The sequence below is a fragment of the Adiantum capillus-veneris genome, chromosome 1 (assembly GCF_014529385.1).
Source record: "Adiantum capillus-veneris isolate H3 chromosome 1, ASM1452938v2, whole genome shotgun sequence".
Classification (NCBI taxonomy): Eukaryota; Viridiplantae; Streptophyta; class Polypodiopsida; order Polypodiales; family Pteridaceae; genus Adiantum; species Adiantum capillus-veneris.
In genome coordinates this window covers 45,293,331-45,317,359 of record NC_140931.1, presented here as the reverse complement: position 1 = coordinate 45,317,359, position 24,029 = coordinate 45,293,331, and the positions used below count along the sequence as shown (strand labels likewise).

The 24,029-nt window shown below is 41.7% G+C and overlaps 1 protein-coding gene across 1 annotated transcript; it reads left to right on the top strand.

Moving 5' to 3' along the window:
• The first annotated feature begins 15,666 nt into the window (after positions 1 to 15,666).
• Positions 15,667 to 16,717, top strand: LOC147464641 (uncharacterized). Its single transcript, XM_086509847.1, has 3 exons — positions 15,667 to 16,254; positions 16,329 to 16,393; positions 16,476 to 16,717. The coding sequence occupies exons 1-2, from the start codon at positions 15,726 to 15,728 to the stop codon at positions 16,367 to 16,369; spliced, it is 570 nt and encodes a 189-aa protein (XP_086365973.1). The 5' UTR covers positions 15,667 to 15,725; the 3' UTR covers positions 16,370 to 16,393; positions 16,476 to 16,717.
• The last annotated feature ends 7,312 nt before the right edge of the window (positions 16,718 to 24,029 follow it).

Here is a 24,029-nt window from a genome sequence, read left to right as displayed (position 1 = left end):
TTTTCCTTCACGCACGATGGCTTCTCCTCATAATGGGGGCCTTACAAATGTGCGCTTTTACCACAGAAAATTACAAGGGGTAAATCTGGCTCCATACTTAACACTTTTTACTCTATGACATCATTCCAAGATGGATGACTAATCCATTTGGTGCTTGGGAGACATAGCTTCCGCAAGCATGTCTGCTCTTTAGTCCATATTATAATGCCAAAGTAGAATGACAAGTTCTACTTGGTGTTTGAGAGACGTCGTCAACCAAACATGATTCTAAGCATGCATACTACTTATATTTGTGCACAATAAAAAGAGAACTACTCTTATAAGACAAAAACATTGGTCATTAAAAAGAAATTTTTACATTTACTTACTCTAATGTAGCATTGTAAGCATTGATAAGGTTCATACTATCCTTAAGTTGTACTCCTTGCATCCATTTTAGCATCTTCAAAAGGATAGTTTTGAACTTAATAAGATACCGACGGATAATCTTACCATGTCGCAGTACCTTATCTTCATGTCGAAGGACAGCTTCGGGTTGTAGCACCTCTTCTTGATCTTCTACTTTGGGAGGGTCTTCAATAATTGGTTCACTTGGTGGCTCTCCTTTGTAGGGCTTAAGTAGACTCACATGAAAAGCATTGTGTATGAGCCAATGGTTGGACAATTTAAGTTGGTAAGCCATCTTGTTGATTGGCTTCAAAATTTGAAAAGGGCCATAGTATCTTTTTTCTAGTTTAGCATAATACTTTTGATGGCCCGTAGGATTTTTGCCCTTCGTTTGCCTTAATCGAGCCTTGGGGAACTTGAGTAAGACCCAATCGTTTTCTTTGAACGTTAATGCCCTTCTATGCTTATCGGCAACAACTTTTTGCCTTTGTTGAGAGATGGATATAGCCTCCTTAATCTTTTGAAAAGATTCTTGTAGGTCACGACTATACTCATCAGCAGCGAAGATCTTCCCATGTACCTTAAGTAGCAAGGGACTTTTAGATCTTCCCTCAATGATTTCAAAAGGTGCTTTTCCTATAGAAGTATGTACAGTATTATTGTACGCATACTTTACAAGAGGTAAATACCTTTCCCATTGTGAGCGTTGATCTACTTCTGTAACATAAGTCTTTAGTAGATCAAGTATTTTAAGATTGTCTATCTCACTTTGGCCATCCGTTTGTGGGTGATAGGCCGAAGAGAAATTCAATCTTGTACCTAAAATTTCAAAGAGACCCTTCCAGAAATTACTGGTCATTCTATGATCTCTATTTGACACGATGGATGTTGGAAATCCATGGTGTTTGAAAATCTGAGATATGAAGAGAGTAGCCATTTGGTGTGCCTTAATAGTCTTTTTGATAGGAATAAAGTGTGCTTGCTTGCTAAACCTGTCGAGTATTGTCCATATCTCCGTATTCCCATGGATAGACTTGAGTAATCCAAAGATAAAATCTATGGATATACTCTCCCATGGTGAATTAGGGATTGTCAATGGCTGGAGTAATCCAGGTTGCTTCCCTCTATCATACTTAGTCTTTTGGCATACTACACATTTGGAAACATACTCTTGTATGTTGTTACGATATACATGTGGTAGTGATGTGTGTGAACACTAGGACCGTCGGGGCATTTTTTCCCTCTTTAGGAGGTTTTTTCCCCCGTGCATTGTATATACGCCCATCACTCTAGGGCTATCTATCTTTCCATTGCACACTAAGTAACACACTGTCTATTGTGTGCCTTGAGCTTCCTTTGTCTTCTCCAAGCTGTGTGTGTTTCTCTGCAACCCTAATTCCAACAATTGGTATCAGAGCAGGTCACGTCCTCCCGGGCTTAGTCGCCAGCTGCTCCAGCACACGCCTGCTCACTTTCTCCGATTTCAGTGAGCTTTGGCAAGCGTTCGCAGGTCGACAAATATTTTGGGAAAGCTCGAAGAGCTTGGTCTGCTCAGAATTTTGATTTGGGCTCATTTCGGCCTCCGTTTCCACTACGGGCAGTACTGCACATGCTATTTCGTCATTTTGTGCAAATTTTCTGTCAGTGTCGTTTTTTGCATAACAGGTGCCTTATAGTCTTCTACGGTTTGTGCTATATAGCACAAGTTGATCCCGCTCCATTTCTCCTATTTTCGGGCAGTTTTCACATCAGGTGCAGCATTTACCATGGCTGACAACAACAACACAGATGTGTTCAAGATGTTTGCTGCTGAGGACAGGTTGGATGGGGACAACTACCCTATGTGGGCTTATATGATGCAACATGTTCTTGTGTCAAAAGGTGTCTGGAACATTGTGCAGGGCATTGATGTACGTCCTGGTTCTAAAGATGTAGGCGATGTTGAGGATGTTGCAGGTCTTGCTGCAAGGATTGCAGCTGTTAGAGTTGTTTTGCCTACGGCAGAACAAGCTCGTTGGGATGTTAAGGATGCGCAGGCTCATGCATTGATTGCGTTGTCTGTGAAGCGCACCATTATTCCTCACATTCGTTCAGCAAAATCTGCAAAACAGGCTTGGGATATTCTAGCAGGTCTTTATGCAAGCCGCAATGAGGCTAAAATTGCTTTGCTGCGTAAAGATCTAGATTCGAAGATTATGCATGAGGAAGATGATATGGACACTTTCCTTGCTAGTGTCAAGGATATCAATGAGCAACTCATTTCTGCAGGTGAAGTCATTTCGGACAGTTCCCTTGTGCAGACTGTTCTTGATGCCTTACCAAATTCCTACCAGACTTTTGCTAGTACTTGGAGACTGATGACCCAAGGAAATCCTGAAGTTGTCAAGTTTGATGCATTATGCACATTGCTGTTGCAAGAGTCACTTTCTAGAAAAAACAGGACTAGGCAGCGTGCAGTTGAACAGGCTTTTATTGCTTCTCAAAGAAAGGGTGGTAACGGTAATGCAGCCACTTCTTATGGTTCTGCTGCGAGTGGCAAAAATTCTGTTCCTAATGCTTCTGCTGGCAGCACTTCGTCTGGCAATTCTGGTGATAAGGGCAAAAAGAAGATGCGTTGCCATTATTGTAAAGCCAATGATCACTTGATCAAGTCGTGTCCTTTACCATTGGCCCCTTGTTGAGATAGATCTGTAAGCACATGTCTATATTCTACCTCTTATTTCCATTTATCTCTCCCATATTAAATGATCAATTCAATATGAGAAAGTCTTTTTGGAATAAGTAGATATTAGATTTTATGACATTTCCTCTCTCTTGAAATCATAATCGTCCTCGACTATGAGGTAGAAGAGATAAATTCTTAGTCATTAGTCTACGTTACTTAGCGGGTAGAGGGTCCCTTTTTGTTAGGAAATAAGACGTAGCTAAATAGATAATTGAGTAGATTACTTAATGGAGAGAGACAGATTTACATACACGAGATTATAGAGTAGAGAGAGAGAGAGTGAGAGAGAGAGAGAGTATATACGTGGTTCACCCATGTGGGCTACGTCCATGGGAAAGCAGCCACTCAATGGCTTTAGTACTTCAAAACAAGATGTAGTTTACAAAGAGATTATACCCTTTTGGAGCTCCCACCTTGCTTCACTCTCACCACCTCACACCCACCTTGTTGCATCAACTTCACACTATGAAATGTGTGTAGAAATGGCCTCCTTTTATAGGCAAAAGGGTTGCCCTCTCTTATGAGAGGCAGCCATGTGTAGCCGCCCTTGTGTGAATAAGTCCAAAGCGGACTCTCCAATCCGCCTATGTGTGGCCGCCCTTGTGTAGACAAATCCGCTTTTGAATTCGGCCACCGGTCCACCGGACCATTGACTTCTTGTGACCACCGGCCACTGGCAACGGCCAACCACTGCTTTTCGACCGCCGTCCGGCCATAATATTCCGGCCCCTGATTTTGGTTGTGAAAATTTGTGGTTTCCGGCGAGTGATTTTTATTTCCGGTGAGTGATTTTCCTTCACGCACGATGGCTTCTCCTCATAATGGGGGCCTTACAAATGTTCGCTTTTACCACAGAAAATTACAAGGGGTAAATCTGGCTCCATACTTAACACTTTTTAACCCTATGACATCATTCCAAGATGGATGACTAATCCATTTGGTGCTTGGGAGACATAGCTTCCGCAAGCATGTCTGCTCTTTAGTCCATATCATAATGCCAAAGTAGAATGACAAGTTCTACTTGGTGTTTGAGAGACGTCGTCAACCAAACATGATTCTAAGCATGCATACTACTTATATTTGTGCACAATAAAAAGAGAACTACTCCTATAAGACAAAAACATTGGTCATTAAAAAGAAAATTTTTACATTTACTTACTCTAATGTAGCATTGTAAGCATTGATAAGGTTCGTACTATCCTTAAGTTGTACTCCTTGCATCCATTTTAGCATCTTCAAAAGGATAGTTTTGAACTTAATAAGATACCGACGGATAATCTTACCATGTCGCAGTACCTTATCTTCATGTCGAAGGACAGCTTCGGGTTGTAGCACCTCTTCTTGATCTTCTACTTTGGGAGGGTCTTCAATAATTGGTTCACTTGGTGGCTCTCCTTTGTAGGGCTTAAGTAGACTCACATGAAAAGCATTGTGTATGAGCCAATGGTTGGGCAATTTAAGTTGGTAAGCCATCTCGTTGATTGGCTTCAAAATTTGAAAAGGGCCATAGTATCTTTTTTCTAGTTTAGCATAATACTTTTGATGGCCCGTAGGATTTTTGCCCTTCGTTTGCCTTAATCGAGCCTTGGGGAACTTGAGTAAGACCCAATCGTTTTCTTTGAACGTTAATGCCCTTCTGTGCTTATCGGCAACAACTTTTTGCCTTGTTGAGAGATGGATATAGCCTCCTTAATCTCATCAGGTAGCGGTCTGATGAAAGTTGCAAGGGTATTTTTGGATGTCAAGTGTGTTGTGGTCTTTGGTATGGTTAGTATTATTGTATTTACTTTACAAGAGGTAATACCTTTCCCATTCTGTGAGATCTAGTTTATGTTGATCAAGTATTGTAAGTTTGGAAGGGCTATCTCACTTTGGCCATCCGTTTGTGGGTGATAGGCCGAAGAGAAATTCAATCTTGTACCTAAAATTTCAAAGAGACCCTTCCCAGAAATTACTGGTCTTCTATGATCTCTATTTGACACGATGGATTTGAAATCCATGGTGTTTGAAAACTGAGATATGAAGAGAGTACCATTGGTGTGCCTTAATAGTCTTTTTGATAGGAATAAAGTGTGCTTGCTTGCTAAACCTTCGAGTATTGTCCATATCTCCGTATTCCCATGGATAGACTTGAGTAATCCAAAGATAAAATCTATGGATATACTCTCCCATGGTGAATTAGGGATTGTCAATGGCTAGTAATCCAGGTTGCTTCCCTCTATCATACTTAGTCTTTTTGCATACTACACATTTGGAAACATACTCTTGTATGTCCACTTTCATGGTAGGCCAATAGAAGTATGTCTCTACTTCTGGAGAGTAGGTTGAATACCTCTATGCCCCACATAGGGAGGAGCATGGGATTCAAACATGACTTTCTCACAAAGGGAATGGGTAATACATAGCCTATTGCCATGGAGAAAATAACCATCCTGCAAGGTGAATGGTTCCTCTTTCTTCCCCAAAGAAAGGGCTGACATTACGTCTTTAAAGTCAAGGTCAGTAGCATACTCGTCTATCATAGAAGACAGATCATTGTGAGTAGCTATTGACACTGCATTACCCTTTGGTCATCGTGAAAGTGCATCAGCCACTTGATTGTGCTTACCAGCAATGTGAGCAATATGAAAATTAAATTGCAAAAGAAAATTTGTCTACTTCATTTGTTTGTCGGAAAGCTTGGTCTGCGTCATGAAGTACTTGAGACTTTTATGGTCGGTTCGTAGAATAAATGGAGTCCCCAATAGATAGTGCTTCCACATGTCTAGGGCATGAATAACAACTAAAAGCTCTTTCTCATAGATGTGTAGGACACGTTCATTTGTGTTGAGCCTTCGGCTCTCATATGCTATGGCGTGCCCTTCTTGAACCAAGCCTGTTCCAAGGCAATCACCACAAGAATCACATTGGACCATAAATGGTTTTGAGAGATCCGGAAGCATGAGGATTGGTTGGGAGGTAAGCTTCTCTTTGAGCTTGTCAAAAGAATTTTGCTCCGTAGCAGTCTATGAATACTTAACGTTCTTTTTTGTTAAGTAATGGTCCTACTATTTGAGATAATTTTGCTATCAAGCATCTATAGTATGCACACATACTTATAAAGCTTCTTAGCTCATGTAGATTCCTTGGATTATGCCATGCTTTTATTACCTCTAACTTTGATAGATCCATTCGGATACCATCTTGAGAGAATATGACCTAAGTATTGAATCTTTTGGAGGAAAAATTCGCTTTTCTTTTGGATGAGAAAAAGATTATTCTTCCTTAGCGCTTGACAAATCATTGTTATGTTCCTCCAAAGACTTGGAGTAGATGATAATATCATCGAAGAACACTCCAGCGAATTTACAGTAAGGCCTAAAGATCTTCTCCATTAGACGATTGAACATGGATGGTGCGTTGGTCAAGCCAAAAGGCATGACTAGATATTCATAAAGACCGGACGTTGTATGAAACGCGGTCTTTAGGATATCTTATTTGATGATAGCCACTTTTAAGGTCAATCCTACTGAAATAGGTAGAGCCTTGTAGCTTATCAAACAGATCTTCTACCCTAGGCACGGGAAATCTATTTTTGATAGTCATATGGTTTAGTGCACGATAGTCCACACACATACGGTATGTTCCATCTTTCTTTTGCACTAAAAGAATGAGAGAACAAAAAGGAGAGGAGCTAGGCCTCACCATACCTTTGTCTACCAATTCTTGTACTTGCCTCATGATCTCCTCTTGTTGAGCTTGAGAAACTCAATAAGGAGGTTTGTTAGGCTGTGAGCTTGCTGGGATAAGCTCAATGGGATGGTCATCATCCCCTCGTTTTGGAGGTAAGTCCATAGGGATATCATCATTGAACACATCTTGGAATCCTTTTAGAAAATTAGACAAAACTCTTCTTGATTCCTACCATCTACTTTTGATAAACATTAGAACCTTTTTGAGACTCTTTGACAAAAATCATGTACGCAGAAACTAAGCTCTTCATGATTTTTCAAAAACAGGAAGATTTACAAGTGGAATAGTGCGACCAAGCTCATTAGCATCTATATACATATTCTTGTCCCTGTAAAGTGAAGTAAATTCTCCTTTCAGGAAACTTTATGTTGGCAGCCATGCGGTCGAACCATGGTGCCCCTAGGATAGCATCCTCATGTTGGAGACGAGAGATGAAGAAGTCTTCTTTGTCGACATAGCTTTGAACAAGCCTCAACTTCCCAATCAAGGGAGTAACGGAGGCTTGCTGTCCCTTGAAAGCTGCATCGGTCATTACAGTATCTCCCATCTTGAAAGCTTGAATGCCCAACTTGGTGGCCAGCTCCGTTGATATGAAGTTGTGAGTAGAGCCAGCATCAAACAAGATGAAGGCATCATGCTCTCTTATCTTTCCCCATGCATAGGAGACAGCTGCTCCTTTGCAATGAACATCCTCTTTTGGAGCTTCGATGGCGAAAGCTCTAGGAGTCCCATCGCGAGCATTTTTTTTGGGGGCAAGAACGATAGGTATGTCCTCACCTCTTGTATTCCCTAGGAGAATAGCCATAGCTTTCATCAAAGAGGAGGAAGGTGAAGAAGAAGGAGAAGAGGGTGACCTATTCCTTGCCCTTTTCTTCCTTGGTTTCCTCTCTTCCCGTTCAGAGTGTCAAGGAGACGGACTATGGTTTGAAGATTTCCTCTTGGAGGTGTTGGCAATCGCCTAGACCGCCGTCTTCTTGGAGCCAAATCTTCATATGAACTTAGGGATTCAGTGCTTTCTCGTTCCTTGGATTCCTCCTCTCGAATGGGAGAGAGTCTTCTTTTCGGAGTCTCTTCAAGAGACCTCCTAAGCTCTCTCTCCTATTTGAAGAGGAAGGGTTATCCCATAAGCACGAAGTTGTTGAGTGACTTCGGCTTGCAAGGTAGGGTTACCCATGGCTTGCTGCAACCTAGTAACAAGGTAGTTAACAAACATGGGGGCACTATCATTAGCACCTTCACGTGCAAAATCAAAGCTATCAATGTTCATTCTACTCTCTTGATTATTGTCGGCCATGTTAATTAAACTTATATGTTTGTTTAATGTACTTTTTGGCAATTCAAAACTTTAGTTGCTACTCCTCTTAGCCTTTGAAACTTTCGGCTCTTAAGTATCTAATGATCTCCTCTTGTTGAGCTGAGAAACTCAATCTAAGGATGGTTTGTTAGGCTGTGGAGCTTGCTGGGGATAAGCTCAATGGGATGGTCATCATCCCCTCGTTTGGAGGTAAGTCCATAGGGATATCATCATTGAACACATCTTGGAATCCTTTTAGAAAATTAGACAAAACTCTTCTTGATTCCTACCATCTACTTTTGATAAACATTAGAACTTTTTTGAGACTCTTTGACAAAAATCATGTACGCAGAAACTAAGCTCTTCATGATTTTTCAAAAACAGGAAGATTTACAAGTGGAATAGTGCGACCAAGCTCATTAGCATCTATATACATATTCTTGTCCCTGTAAAGTGAAGTAAATTCTCCTTTCAGGAAACTTTTGTTGGCAGCCATGCGGTCGAACCATGGTGCCCCTAGGATAGCATCCTCATGTTGGAGACGAGAGATGAAGAAGTCTTCTTTGTCGACATAGCTTTGAACAAGCCTCAACTTCCCAATCAAGGGAGTAACGGAGGCTTGCTGTCCCTTGAAAGCTGCATCGGTCATTACAGTATCTCCCATCTTGAAAGCTTGAATGCCCAACTTGGTGGCCAGCTCCGTTGATATGAAGTTGTGAGTAGAGCCAGCATCAAACAAGATGAAGGCATCATGCTCTCTTATCTTTCCCCATGCATAGGAGACAGCTGCTCCTTTGCAATGAACATCCTCTTTTGGAGCTTCGATGGCGAAAGCTCTAGGAGTCCCATCGCGAGCATTTTTTTTGGGGGCAAGAACGATAGGTATGTCCTCACCTCTTGTATTCCCTAGGAGAATAGCCATAGCTTTCATCAAAAGAGGAGGAAGGTGAAGAAGAAGGAGAAGAGGGTGACCTATTCCTTGCCCTTTTCTTCCTTGTTTCCTCTCTTCCCGTTCAGAGTGTCAAGGAGACGGACTATGGTTTGAAGATTTCCTCTTAGGAGGTGTTGGCAATCACCTAGACCGCCGTCTTCTTGGAGCCAAATCTTCATATGAACTTAGGGATTCAGTGCTTTCTCGTTCCTTGGATTCCTCCTCTCGAATGGGAGAGAGTCTTCTTTTCGGAGTCTCTTCAAGAGACCTCCTAAGCTCTCTCTCCTATTTGAAGAGGAAGGGTTATCCCATAAGCACGAAGTTGTTGAGTGACTTCGGCTTGCAAGGTAGGGTTACCCATGGCTTGCTGCAACCTAGTAACAAGGTAGTTAACAAACATGGGGGCACTATCATTAGCACCTTCACGTGCAAAATCAAAGCTATCAATGTTCATTCTACTCTCTTGATTATTGTCGGCCATGTTAATTAAACTTATATGTTTGTTTAATGTAACTTTTGGCAATTCAAAACTTTAGTTGCTACTCCTCTTAGCCTTTGAAACTTTCAGCTCTTAAGTATCTATACCCACGGCTCGAATTCGGTTAATTATAGAGAGTAGTGGGGTGGGTCTAATATTGCAGCATTGCCGAGGGATAGCTCCTTTCAGACTTCTTATGGCTCCATAATGGTAAAGCCGTAGGCAAGTCTAAAGAGACTCCATTATTAAGACCAAAGCTCCCGAGGTGTGCACCATACCCCACATAGTGGGCTGCAACAAAACCATTACTAGATCCCATTCCCACTTACCCTAATATAATTAACAAAACCAACCATTTATAGGCTACTGAAGGACATCTCTTCTTAAGCAAGAAAAGAGAAACCAAATGCTCTGATACCAAAGTAATAGAAATGGCCTAATAACTTGTAGAGTAGAGGAATTAAGAGAAAGTATTTGCTGAAATTACTTTGAGAGCATAATGGGTGAACTTCATTAATGGTAGCAACATAAACATAACAATTAACTAACTAGACATGAACAATACTTTTGCATGAGAGAGAATTAGAGAACATTACAACAATTGAGGACCGAATTTATGTGGAGCCAGTCCCCCCTCCAATAGGCATTTGTATTATAGATTCTCCCATTAAAGGAGACTTGGTACAATACAATCTTTGTGTTCTTTTTTACCTAAGTGATGCTATGAATATGGAAAGCTTCATGCACCACTAGCATAGCATAATCTTTGAAGAAACCATAACTGGACCAAGCCTCAGTCCCAAGACCTCAAACACCTTCGAAGGTGGAGAGAGCTAGCAAGGAGTGAGGATAGGGAAGAGGAAGAAGAAGTAGTATGTGAGAAAGAGCTATTTCCCTTACTTATCATCACTCTTCTTTAGCATAGCATAATAGCTTAGTAATGATGAAGATGAAGAAGATGGCAAGCTCAAGCTTTGAAGCATGTCTCTTGGTTGGATTTGCACTCCATAGCCAGAGAGGTTAAGTGTAGGCTCACTCTTCTCAAGGAGCTTAGAGAAGGAGATGGAGCTCTTGCTCTTGCACTTGGTCGACCCCCTCTGGCCAATCACAGCATTAGTGCATATCAAGCAACAAGGGTAGTCTTGGGACAAGTGTCCCCCTTTCCACTTTGAGAGAAAGGACTTGATAAATGCAAAAGAAATTAAATAAATGTGGTAATTTATCATTGGACCCCTTTTAAGTCTGACCAATAGGATTCAAGCACCTCATGAAGGTAACATGGGTAGGATCTTGACATGTGTCCTTGCTACCTCTCTAGGCTTGGGCTCACCTTGAGTGTGTGAGTGTGGGTTCTCTCTCTACCCCCTAGGAAAAGGGCTCGACCCCCCTCTTGTAGGGATTTTTTTGACTTGCTTTGATCAAGCACCTTAGTCACCAAGCATGACTAAGCACTTGGACTAGGGGGTGTTCCCACAAGCATCTCAAGCAAGCATGTCCAAGCACCTCAAGCACCTTAGTCATGCAGCAGGTCAAGCACCTCAAGCACCTTAATCAAGCACCTCAAGCAGGACAAGCACCTCAAGCACCTTAATCAAGCACCTCAAACAAGACAAGCATCTCAAGCTTGGGCTGGATTCCCACCTCAAGCTCAGCCCTAACTTAGGTCAAGGACTTTTATCACTAACCTTTGGAGGTCTTTAATGAAGCTAACCCTAAGGTCTTCTAAGCTCCATTGGTAGCCTTGCTCTTTGACAAACCATCTCTCATTTGAGCCCCTTTACCATTGGCCCCTTGTTGAGATAGATCTATAAGCACATGTCTATATTCTACCTCTTGTTTCCATTTATCTCTCCCATATTAAATGATCAGTTCATTATGAGAAAGTCTTTTTGGAATAGGTAGATATTAGATTTTATGAAAGATGTAAAGTACCACTTCATTCAAGATGTGCTTGAGGACAAGCATATGGAGCTTGTGAAGATGCACATAGATGATAACCCTGTAGATCTTCTCACCAAAGGTCTAGCTACTTATGGGCGTGAGCTAGATAGGCTACTCTAACATGATTGTACATACATATATATTTTATACCCCATACTTAAAGGCACATTGGCCTTTAAGTGGGAGGTTGTTGGGGTGGTAAAGCTTAATGTGCTAGCCCTAAGTAAGCCGTCAACTAGACGCTAACACCGACCATTCATACTATAAGAAACAATAAGGACTCAACCCCTAACTCACTATTGTGAGTGAGTCCACTACATTTGAGTCTCGCCAACCCCTAACTCACTATTGTGAGTGAGTCCACTACATTTGAGTCTCGTCTCTTCTTCTTCACTCCGAGCAACGAAGACATACACGTGCCATGCATGTGAGGGTCACATGCCTTAAAGACCGGGATAATGTTGAAGACGAAGTAAAGGAGCCCATGACATTGATGGAGATTTATTGAGCTTGTACACAAAAGTGTGGAGAGTCGGAAAGAAAAGTGGAGGAAACGGAGAAACATCGAAAGAGAGAGCCTTAATATTGCACTTCCCCTCCATTGAGGCAAAGAAGTTCTTGAGGAAGCAACCCACTTTAAAGAAGACCGGCATTTTTCTTGGCGACAATCTACATGGAGCGAGCACAATGGATTATATCATGGCTCACAACCGAGCTTTATCCCTTGCATCCACGATTTTACAATTGGACCTAGGTCCGAACCTAGGCCGATTGGTACGGCAATGGATCATGGTCTCTTGACATTGACTAGTTCCTCTGAGTTCACTATTGCCCAATGACCACGAGTTGCATTTTTAGAGACTGATTCTGTCTACATTAATGAAATCTACATACATCCATGCAGAAGAGGATCTAGGACGCTCTGTAGATCAGCTTACTTGCATATTGACAAAGACTTTGCGAGATGCACGGGGTGAGAGGCGTACCTGCACGTTGAGATGACCTTTTGGGAGTATGCCCCATAACAACTGGTATGATGAGGGGTGCAAAGACATAAGAGCCCACGGCTTCAGAGAGAGGTACTTTCAGGAATTATCACTTATCTATAGTCACGGATTGCCTTCCAACATTTAGTGCAACGGAAGAAGTGAGTTTTCTTGATTTAGTTAGAGCACTAGCTTTACCACAACTGTTTTTGAGTCAAGACTCAGGTGAGGCATGGTGACTCTTCCACGAACATTCACCTCCTCCAGCTACCATCACTTCTACAAAGACTTGGTGTCATTATGCTACATCTTTAGGCACGATGCCTTAGCAACAACCACTTCCATATCCTGTAGAGGCATTCCACAGGCTTGTGTTTTCGTTACCGATGTTGAGATGGTACGGAAAGCCATCGATAGGATGAGGACTGGGAGAGCCTATTTTCATGAGGGCTTAGTAGCAAAGAATTTTATACATGCTAGGGATATGTTTGTAGAGCTTCTAGCATTGATTGTGAGGGGTTGCCTGATACTTGGAGCTTGTCTATTATGTTGCCTATCTTCAAGGCAAGGGGCCCTATGGAGCCTGGGAACTATTGCACTATTATGATTGGGTAAACATTACTGGTACGATTGTACGCATCCATTATTTACGCATCCATTATTGAGCCAACAATTGAGTAGATCATTAGAGAGAGCCGACATGTGACCAATGGGACAACCGAGTTTTCTACTCTTGATCACATTATGATGCGTAGAGCTATTATTGAGGAGGGTAGATCACATGGGAGGAGGATTTATTGTAGCTTTGTGGATTTTTGCAAAGCATTTGACACAATTCCCTGAGACAGGTTGATGGGGATACCCACAGAGTTGATTTGGGGGATTATGGCACTTTACAAGTCGGTGAGAGGATAGGTTCACACTCAAGAGGGGTCATTTGATGTAGTTCACTCCACTATTGGGGTGAAGCAGGGATGCCCGCTATCCCTGACGCTCTTTGGCATGTATGTGGATGAGGCTTCTGATTACACTGAGAGCGGAGGTGACAAAGGAGCGCAATTGGTTGGGACGTGGATTCCATTGTTGTTATATGTTGATGATATTGTGCCAATTTCTGATCTCCTAGAGGGGTTGCAATGTCAGATGCTTTACATGCGTTTGCCCATGATCATGTATTGTTTATCAACCTTGGCAAAACCAAGGTTATGGTATTTAATACCACACCGCAGTGGGTTAGGAGATCAACACCCACATTTTCTTATGGCCAGGAGTCAGTGAAGTATACAGATGCATACACTTACCTTGGGATAGCCTTCAGTTGTCCAGTGTTTTCATCGAGGAGAGCAGTTGAGACGAGATTGACCAGAGCATATGCTACCCTAGGCAGATTAGAGAGGATGTGTTCGAAGGTTTCCTCCCAAGAACCTCAAACAAAGCTATGGATCTTTGATACTTTAGTGGCATTAGTTATGCTTTATGGAGCCCAGATATGGGGACATTCAATGGACCACCATAGCAGATCTGGTAGCACTGATGGGTGGAGATGTATGGAGAGGCCTTTGGTTTCTATGATCTCTTGGATGATAAGAGTTAAGGCTTTAGTACCACATGAGATTATCAGAGCAGGGCTGGCTGCATCTTCACTTGTGGTCGAGGCACTCACCATATCAGTTTCTTTTTTGAACAATTTATGGGACCTCCCCAGACACATATATGCTCGTTTAGCTTTTGAGTCTTCCTGACAGCTAGCATTGTAGGGGGATACTACTCGTTGGTATGGAAAGATAACATCATGGTTTCAGTTGCACGGTTTCAATATGGATAGATTGCCTAGTACTCTTTGGATGGCGCACCCTCTATGTCTATTACGAGGAGAAAGATTGCCAGACTCATTCGTCCATCAGGATGACCTATCTCAGCTCGATGCCATGAGGACTTGGATTCAGCCGACACGAGAGTGGGCATGAAGATGGCTTTTTGTAGAGAGAATATTCTCCATCTGACGGAGGACGGGTTTGTGACTAGACCTAGTTACATGGAAACACATTTATCTCAGGGGATACGGTGCGCTATTGGTCAGCTACGCACCTCTTCACATCAGCTTGAGGTCGAGACTCGCGGGTTTAGGGGGATATCTACAGAGGATTGGATATGACAGCTATGCCATTTAGAGCTTGAGACAAAGCTACATTACATATGTCACTGTCTGGTATATCATGAGATACAGGGGCGATTTCATTGACTTTGCTGCTTTGGAGATCAGGAGAGAGACAATCTCAAGGTAGATTACAAAATTCTTTAGACCACCTACTGGCAGACAGAGGGGCAGACCACACAACAGAGCCTAGAGGCTACTGAGCTAGGGAGATCCAGACGCCCACAATTGGGGGTACTTCACAACATTGACAGAGATTACAGTCGATGATACGGATCACTTTAGCTCGATAGTACAAGTACTTACCATGGCGGACATTGACAATATTCTATAGTGACCGATGCAATACATCCTCGGACAGCGCCCGATGCTGGACATCCTCGGATAATAGAGCCCAATGCCGGATATCCTCGAACATTGATGTTCATACACTCGGATTGTACTACCCTAAACAGTTGTGAACCATGATAGTAGCTATTTAGCTTTTATTTTTCTTTATTTCATTTTTATTTGGGAAAATTACCAAAATACCCCTCTAATTTGTGGAAATTCCCAAAATACCCCTCAAATTTCAAAAATTCCCAAAGTACCCCCATAATTTGTCATAAATTTCCATAATGCCCTTCAAATTTTCCAAAATTCCCTAAATTGTGAGAGTAAATTTCTTCAAAAACAAAAAATTTGTAGCTTTTCATAAGAAGAGTGATTGTCTACCATACGAGATGCTAATTGAGTTGGTTATGTAGGCTTTGGAGATGAATTTCTTCAATATTTTTAGACATAATTACCTTTTTTTTGGGAGGTGATTTGCAAAAAATTACATGCTAAGCACTCAAAAACCGATCTCAATTGTCAAACAAGAATAAAGATTAAAAAATCTTGAAGATCCAACAAAAATAGATACAAGGGTATTTTGGGAATTTTTGAAATTTGAGGGGTATATTGGGAATTTCCAAAAATTATATGGGTATTTTGGTAATTTCCCCCTTTTTTTTTTTGTACCGAGATAGTTTGGTCTCTTGAGGACATATTCTCACTCTCATAGAGATAGAGCGAGTTTAGGGATTAGGGTTTGAGCCGGTTTTTCTGCAGGAGAATGGCGTCTCGCAAGGTTATCCGCCGCCTGGGGGCCCTGCTGCATCCTTCAAGAGGCTTCTGCCACAAGCAGGAGCTCGGTGATCAATTGCATCCGCGATCATCCAGTCAGCTGCTCGCGGCCTTGGAGCCGCATGTCACAAGTTCCGGGAAAGAACTTTTTCAAGGCCTCATGGACGTGTCCTGTTTAGAGAAGGAGGTCTGGAAACAGAAACAGAAAGAAATTGAATTTCAAAAGGAGGCCATTGAGTATCAGAACAAGCTGATCGCATATTTGGAGGTAGACCTCCTTAGATCCAAGGGTTTGAACAATACACGTGGGTTGTTCGAGAGAATGCAGGAGGTCCTTGCAACATATGCACGTGCTAAAGGAAACAAAGCTTCCATTTTGTGGGAAAAAATCCTCAAGTGGTCTCCGGACTTGGCTGCTTGCGTAGAGAAGCACTCCAATATTCCACTGCAAGATGTGCGGAAGCAAGCAGCGCACTGCCATACTATATACAACATTCTTTCGCAGCACGTGCACGCAGGTAAAGAATTGGCTGAACTACAGGCCGCCAATGGGAGAATTTATTTTCATAGAGGGCCTATGTCGCCTGAACAGGTCCAAATATTTCTCTGTATTGGAAAGGCGGCGAAGTTTGACATTGAAGAAGACCCGTCTACCAGGTACACCTGCTACTCTTGTTGCTTTTATTTGTTTATTGTTTGAATGTTGCCTGTATTCATTTTATATATATTGATCGGACAGGCCGTGCTGAAGAGTTCAGATGTAGATCTGTTTGAATGTGGTCATGGTACGTATGATATTGTACATGAGACTATGGGCTCGCTGTAGAGTGATGAGGACTTTTTTTGGTTCTGATGATGTTCAGTGATGCGTAATGATTTATGTTGAGGACAGGTAGTCCTCAGGGTACATTATGCAGGTTGTGTAGAGAGGATACAAAATGTAAAAGCCTGGTTGCAGGTGTTTACTGTTAATCCAATGAGCTGTTTTTTGTCCGAGTGCTTGAAGCTATATACCTGGATGGTTATATGGGACTCTGTGCGTGTAGGGACTTACTTGCAGGCTGTTGTCTGCTCTCTAGGATATAGTTTCTCAATGCCTGATAACAAAGGCTGTTTATTTTAATTATGTGTTTAGTTCTTGTTGTTTTTAACCATGCCGGACTATGTACTGTTTGTTGAACACTTTGAGGGCATTATACGGAGGTGTATTATACGCATATGATTGTGAAAGTTGGTGTGTTGGTTTATGATCTTTTAGTGTGTATGGTAATAGGTTATGTAGTCATACAAGGACACACACACATATGTATCTATACATATGTGACACTTTGAATCCCATTTACCTCGAAACTCCTTCCTCTAGCTCAGTTGTGGTGTGTATGTATGAGGATTCAAATATGAAATTTGAGCTTGAATTTTGATTTTGATGCTCAAACAAGAGTTACTAGATTTCAAGTCTTCTTGTAAACAATTTCAAGGTTTGTCATTACATCACATATGTTTCAACAAAAATAATTTCGTGCACTTATACAGCATGCACTAGATGTCTTGCAATAGTCAAAATCCTCTTCATGTGAAAATGCTTGTTTGGCGAGCTCCCCCCCCCCCCCCCCCCCCCCCCCCCTTTTTTTTGCTGGCTTGTGGTACGCTGCGGTGGACTGAGCCTCTCTCGTGCGCGCTGCTTTCTCTTCTTTGACTTTGCCCGCCCCTTTTCTTTTCAGCATCAGACATAGAATGACGACTTTAGCTTCACCTCAGAGGGACTCTACAACAGCCCCTCGTCCGACACCGCGGAGTCGACCCTTTGACTTGCTCTTTCGCTAGAAGAGCAAGTGAGCTTATTGGCCGAGGTGGAACGGCTCCAAGCCACCTCAGTCATTTCCAGGGTTGTTGGCATTCGACCCAGCAGAGGCGAGGTGAGGGACCTACTTCAGGCCGGACTCCTCACCGAAGTGGGCAAGATCACTGATGTACAGCTACTCGGGAGAGGATATTATCAAATTGAGTTTGAGTCTCCAGAGATGGCGGCCAAAGTGGTCTCGATGAGCCCGCTCAGCATTCGAGCGGCTCGAGCATTTTTTCGATAGTGGCGTCATGGCCTTGACCCGACGACAGATGTTCTTGAGGAGGAGGCAGACATTCCCATCTCAGTTTGCTTTCCTGGACTGAGGCGGGAATACCTACCTTTATTGACCAGGATTGGCTCCATGTTTGGGTCAGTTTTGGAAACCGCTCCCACTTCTGCTTCAGTTATGGCCAAGGCCGTGGGTTTGCCCACTGTTCGGGTTCTAGTTCGGGACACTCACACCCTCCTGAAGGAGGTTCTCCTTCCTCGAGTCGATGGAGGGTGGATCAGTCAGAGAGTGGAGTATTCGGGCCTCCCGAGTGTTTCATCTGTAGGCAGATGGGCCACCTAGCGAGGGCCTCTCCACGCTTGAGACCATGACCCACAGCACAGACGCAGCCCCCCAGGGTTGAGCCGACCCCCCTCCTTATCTCGTGTTAGTGTTCATGCAAACTAGCCGGCCATCATCAATGTAACTGTGCTAACCTTATCTAAAATTTTGGTAATATAGATCAATATAGATCAATAAGACGAGTGAGGGGTTAACTCACACTTAGCTCCATCAACACTATGTGCAATCATCTCCTTCCTTACCCGCACTTGCACTTTGCATGCACCGTACATGCACTCACGATTGGTATCAGAGATTTGGTCTTCCTCGCTTTCAAATGCGTGAAAATCCTCTTGGAGTGGGTAAGGTTCAATCATAGCTAATTGGGATTAAGGTCTATCTAGAGCAAATTGACAGCCGACAGTACGTTGTGTAGCAAGTGAAGTAAAGCTTGGAGTACAATAATTTTGTGTAGAGAGTTTTTGTGTAGGAATAGATAGAAATCTCAGAGTAAGTGTGTGTGTGTGTGTGTGTGTGTGTGTGTGTGAGTGAGAGAGAGAGAGAGAGAGCTGGAATTCATGTCCACATGCATGCAATTTTAGGTCAGATTTTGGTTTTGATTATTGCTGTAGCTTCTTCGTCATGCTGGCCCAACAAGCATCCTAAGGTTTTAACCCCCCCTTTCAAAGCCATTTATGCTCTTAGAATCTCAGTTTGAGTAGCACACCAGAAGGTAGTTTCAATTGACATTTTCAGCATTGGACACACACACACACACACACACACACACACACACACACACACACCAATTTTTGGCTTCAACAACATCGAGTCCAAATTCTCACAGACACACTCTCTAGCATCATAGAGAGCAAGACAAAGAGAGTTTCTCAGTAATAGGCGATAGGTTACAGATTACCATTAGTAGCAATTTTATGCATCTTTAAGAGCAATCTTTTGGATTTCCATATGTGCATTTTGTCCATGATGTATGTTCTCTGTGGTACTGCTTATGCATAGCCATTCATGGCTTCGTAGAGACACCTCTTAGATACATATTTACATGCAAAGGGATAGTCACATGCTCTTTTGACACAACAGATTTTTAAGAATCTTTGGTAGTGAAACAACCAGTACAGTTCTAATGGGAGTTTGGATGCATATGGTTTATGTGTGACTAGCACTTAAGAGTGCTTATGCTCTATTGAGAGCATTTTACTCCCCACAGGGAAGTGAGTTTTGTGGTTTTTTCTTGCACGTTTGTTGGTGCCTATTTATGTGCATACAATACATTTGCATTGATTTCATGACATATGTACGTTGTGTTGTGGATACTTCCATTATACACCATGATGGAGCCAATTTTGGCTTGTTTTGGCAGTCTTGATCATTTTTCAGACTTGGACTGGAAGAGCCCTTTTTGAGACTTTGGCTAGTCGTGTCTGTAGGACCTCCTTTTGTGAGGGTCATTTTACAAGGTTTTTTGTTACCAAGCATTGGGGGCTAGGTTACCCAGTGTGAGGTGGACCTCTATCTCTTCCACATCACAAGTGAATCAGTGATTGTTCGGCTTTCCCTTTACCTTCCATCTAATTGGTAGTGATTTTTCCAAGAATAGAGACACATAGGCCTAGCCACTCATTGCAATAAAACTCTAAGCATCTACGAAAAAGGGGGGGCTCTCCATCATCCGTGCACACAAAGCCTCAATCTCTATTTTCTATGGATGGCATCTCTCTGAATGAAATCACATGGATACAAAGCAAGGGAATCTCTCTGGTTGCAATCACTTATCCTTACTCTAGGTCCCCTTTTTTTCATCGTGTGTGTGAAGAATCAATCTCTATTTTCGATGGATGGTTTCTCTTGGAAGGCAATCACCTACACTTGCATCTTATAGGCATGTGGCATTATGCAAGATGCTAATGCTACCCATCAAAATTAATGATGATCATGTTTGCTAGGGGCTATTGCAAAGAAACTATGTTTTGGTATTGCCTAGGTCGACATGTTTGCCAAATATGGTGTACTTTAGAAAGCACAAAAAGTGCTTGAGGAGGTTCCTTTGAGGGGTTCTATCTTGACGCACACCAATTGAAAGATATTCCCAACAAGGGTATGACTCCTTTTAATAGATGCAAAACGAGGGCGCCTCTCTAGTTGCAATCACCTATGCATGCATCTTGAAGGGATGTGGTAGTATGCAAGATCTTGATTTGGGCAAAAGAATTGAGGATGATATTGTTAGTTAGGGGTTGTTGATAAAGAATGACGTGCTTGGAAATGCCTTGACTGACATGTATATTAAGTGTGGTAAACTTTAAAAATAACAACAAGTGCTTGAGGATCTTCTTATCTGGAACATCGTCTCTTGGAATGCAATGATTGCGGGTTGCTGCAGAAAGAGGAGGGGAGAAGAGGAGAAGTGTGTGTGTTAGGAGCAAGAGAAAGAAGGCATGGGGCCATCCAAGGAGGGGGGAGGCCTCATGTGTAGAGTTACGAACACGGCATGAGATTTATTTTATTTTATTTTTTTTGGGGGGCGGGGGATATTCCTACCTATTGGACTTTTTTAAAGATAGAGCTTGTAGTAGGTGCACCATTAGTACGTCAGTAAGTTGCTCCAATTTTGAAGTGCATTTTATTAGGAGGAATCTTAAAAGATACCCTCTTTGTGATCAAAGTGGAAAAGTAGAGGCCTCAGGTGTCATAGGCAGATGGCAAGCAACTTGTGGTAGGTGGACGGTGAGGGAAATTTTACAAAGGAGGCAGGTGGCAGGGTACAAGAGGACATAGCTGGCAGCAAAGGCGAGATAGCTACCACGTGACCAAATGTAGGTAGCGCGAGAGCAGATGGAGATCTTTAAAAAGAAGAGTGTATTTTGGAAAGGGCGCTTGAAGATGACATATATATTCCTGAACCTTTCTCGAAGGAAGCATTAGAGCCATTGTAATGGACTCATATTCTAGCAACCTTAGATGTGTGTGCTATCTCAGATGGTCCCACAAAAAAATTCTACGATAAGGATGGATATGATGTGGTTTTGTGTTTTATGGTCAATACAATCCTAGGAAAGGTTTCCTCATAACATCCCAGGGGTGATAGATTGATCAAACAAGAGGTTGAAGAGTTTTATGACTCTTCGGAGCATTTTGCACGAGAGGATGACATAGACAATGAATGCTCTGATAACTTGAGTGACCAAGAAGAAACGATAGTAGATATCCGGTTTTACAATTTTTCAACCAAAAACCTAAACGTCTATTTTGAAGATCCATTTTTTGTACTTATCGTAGATATGGTGATGCCATGGAATTATATGAGAGTCTTTATGAGTTTAGTTTGTGGCCTTTTTAGCTTGGTGTGTTAGGCACATGTACATGTGCGTCAAGTCACCCAGCTAGTAGATCAGTCGTTATAGGGGCAAGTGTGTGCAGTTTGAATTTTTTTTAATATGCTCCTAATCTATGTATATGAGATGTGAGTTTTAAGCAAGCACTGTGGTATCTTATTATCAAAATTTTGTAGTTTTTTTGTCGTTATACTTTTTTGCCCTCAACTAACTTCTCTCTATGTAGTAGTGCTATATAGCCTGTTGTTTGCATCGATTTTTCACATAGTAATGCATAGATTCAAACATTGACATCTTCAAAAATTTTGTTGTAATTTTTTTTAAAAAACCTTGAAATCATCCCTTTTGGATTTGTTCTTTAGAAGCTATAGTATGTTCCCTTGCAGGGTACATGATATGGTAGCCTGCATGCAATTTGATCTAGAGCAAGTTGTGAAAGCTTACATGCTTTGTGACATATGTAAAATTTGAAATTATGGTTTTTTAAAAATGGAGAAGATCTTTTTTCAAGTGCATTTGTTGGTATGTGGTGTAAATCCATGCTTCTTCCTAGTTTCCATGGTGGTCTTCTAAGTCGGCATGTGCTTGTAAATTCCCACAGGATCACTTGTCTTTGACTTGTGGTTTTGTGGAGTTATTTTGATATGGTTTGTGGTGATGAATTTGCATATTGAGGACTATTGGGATACATTGTTGTAGAGGTGCCCCTTGTTCTTGTTTTCTTAACAGTGTTTTGATGCCCTCCACCGCAAAACTCTTTCACGTGACCTTCAAGTTATAGGTTTTGATAGCAGAATTTCCAAATTTTTATGGTAATGTAGGTGAGGATGTTGATGCATTCATTGAAAAGATGGAGTTTTCTTGTTTGATTACAAATCAAGAAGATCCATTGGTTATGCTGAATATATATATACTTTTTGCTTGAAAGAGAATGCAAGGACATGGTACAATGAATATAAATTGTAGTTGAAATCATCTCGATCTCCATGGTGACGACTGACAATGCAATTAAGAAGGATTTTCTTGAGAGGTTTAAGAAGGTGAGGATCTAGAGAAGGTAGGTATTTGTGTCAAGAGCCTTATGCAAGGTGAACATGAAAAAATGCATGTGAGGTAGTTTAATGAGTTATGGAGAAAATGTTGTAATGTTTTAAGAAATGAGTCCTCCTCTTATGCTTGAATTGACCATGTTTATGCGAATCTTAAGGGCTGATTTGAGATTCAAAGTTGAGCTAAAAAGGTGGCCTACATTTGAGGATGTAGTAAAGGTTGCAAAGCATGAGGAATGGACACTAGAGAGATTGAGAGGGCTTGGATTGCATGTGATGTGAGGTTTCTCCATGCATTGATGTATATACAAAGAGGGCCTCTAATTCAATATTATATCATGGTGTTTCTCTTGCAAAAGAACAACAAGCATATAATGAGAAGAAAGATGTTAAGAAGAATGTACAAATCATGTCATCCTTGTTGTTTTTTCCACTTAATGGTGCTTCACATGTCAAAGATGATGTTTCGATGGATGTGAAAATGAATGGAAAGGAAAAGAATGAAATTAGTGAAGTTCCAAAAAAGGATCATGATGAGAATCAAGATATGGATGCCATTAATGTCATGTCTACTATATGCACGTGCATTGGAAGAGGAGCTTGTATGATGCTAAAGTGGATATAGATTGTCCCTCTCTTTATGTTTTAGTTGAAAAGGACTTGCACGTCAACAAAGCTTTTCATGTGCAAGAGGATTATGCCCAAGAAGAGGCTTCTCAAGTATATTCTATGGTTGGGTCTACGACAAAAAATGATGCTGCTATTGAACATGCTGTGGACCTTGTAATGAGGAGACTATCCATAAGTAATTTCATGATTCTATCTATGATGATGTAGGTAGCCACGCTGTCATTGATGAAGTGCATAAGATGGTTCTTGAGGCTATGTGGGAAGCCATGGAAATGTAATTTGATGCGTAATGATAATATGGTTCATGGTAACTTTCTAGATCCTCTTTTGCTAAGGAGATTAAGCTATGTGTAGAAGGTGTCTTACCTTTAAGCTGGACACTTTTGAAATGAATGAATTTTTTTAATGGGTGAAGAATATGATTTGGTTATGCATAAGTATATGATGATGCTTGATGAAAAGGTTGATGCCATTTTGAAGGGGATGGTAAAGGATGATGTACATGATATGATGAGTGAGGAGACTCTATATATGGTATTTGTGAATGCTATTTTTTATTTCCAAGGGGAATAGATGGCATATATATTCCATGGTTTGATGTCGGAAACATTAACTTGGGTGCTTTAAATTTATGAAGTTGTAGCATGTGTTTTATGGCCATTTGATCTAGGTGACCATGAAATTGTTTGCTACTAATGAGCATGAATGTTCTAGTAGGCTTTGGGGTTGGCAAACTATGTTGCGTGCATTTTATATGCGAGCTTCTATTTTTGTGCAGCCTACCTTGATCATAAACTCCAGAATGAGAGAGAGAGAGAGAGAGAGAGAGAGAGAGAGAGAGAGAGAGAGAGAGAGAGAGAGAGAG

Coding starts and splice junctions, on each gene's coding strand:
- LOC147464641 (XM_086509847.1), top strand. CDS start 15,726: ATGGCGTCTCGCAAGGTTATCCGCCGCCTGGGGGCCCTGCTGCATCCT. Junction 16,255..16,328: donor TTCGCAGCACGTGCACGCAG/GTAAAGAATTGG, acceptor TCGCCTGAACAG/GTCCAAATATTTCTCTGTAT.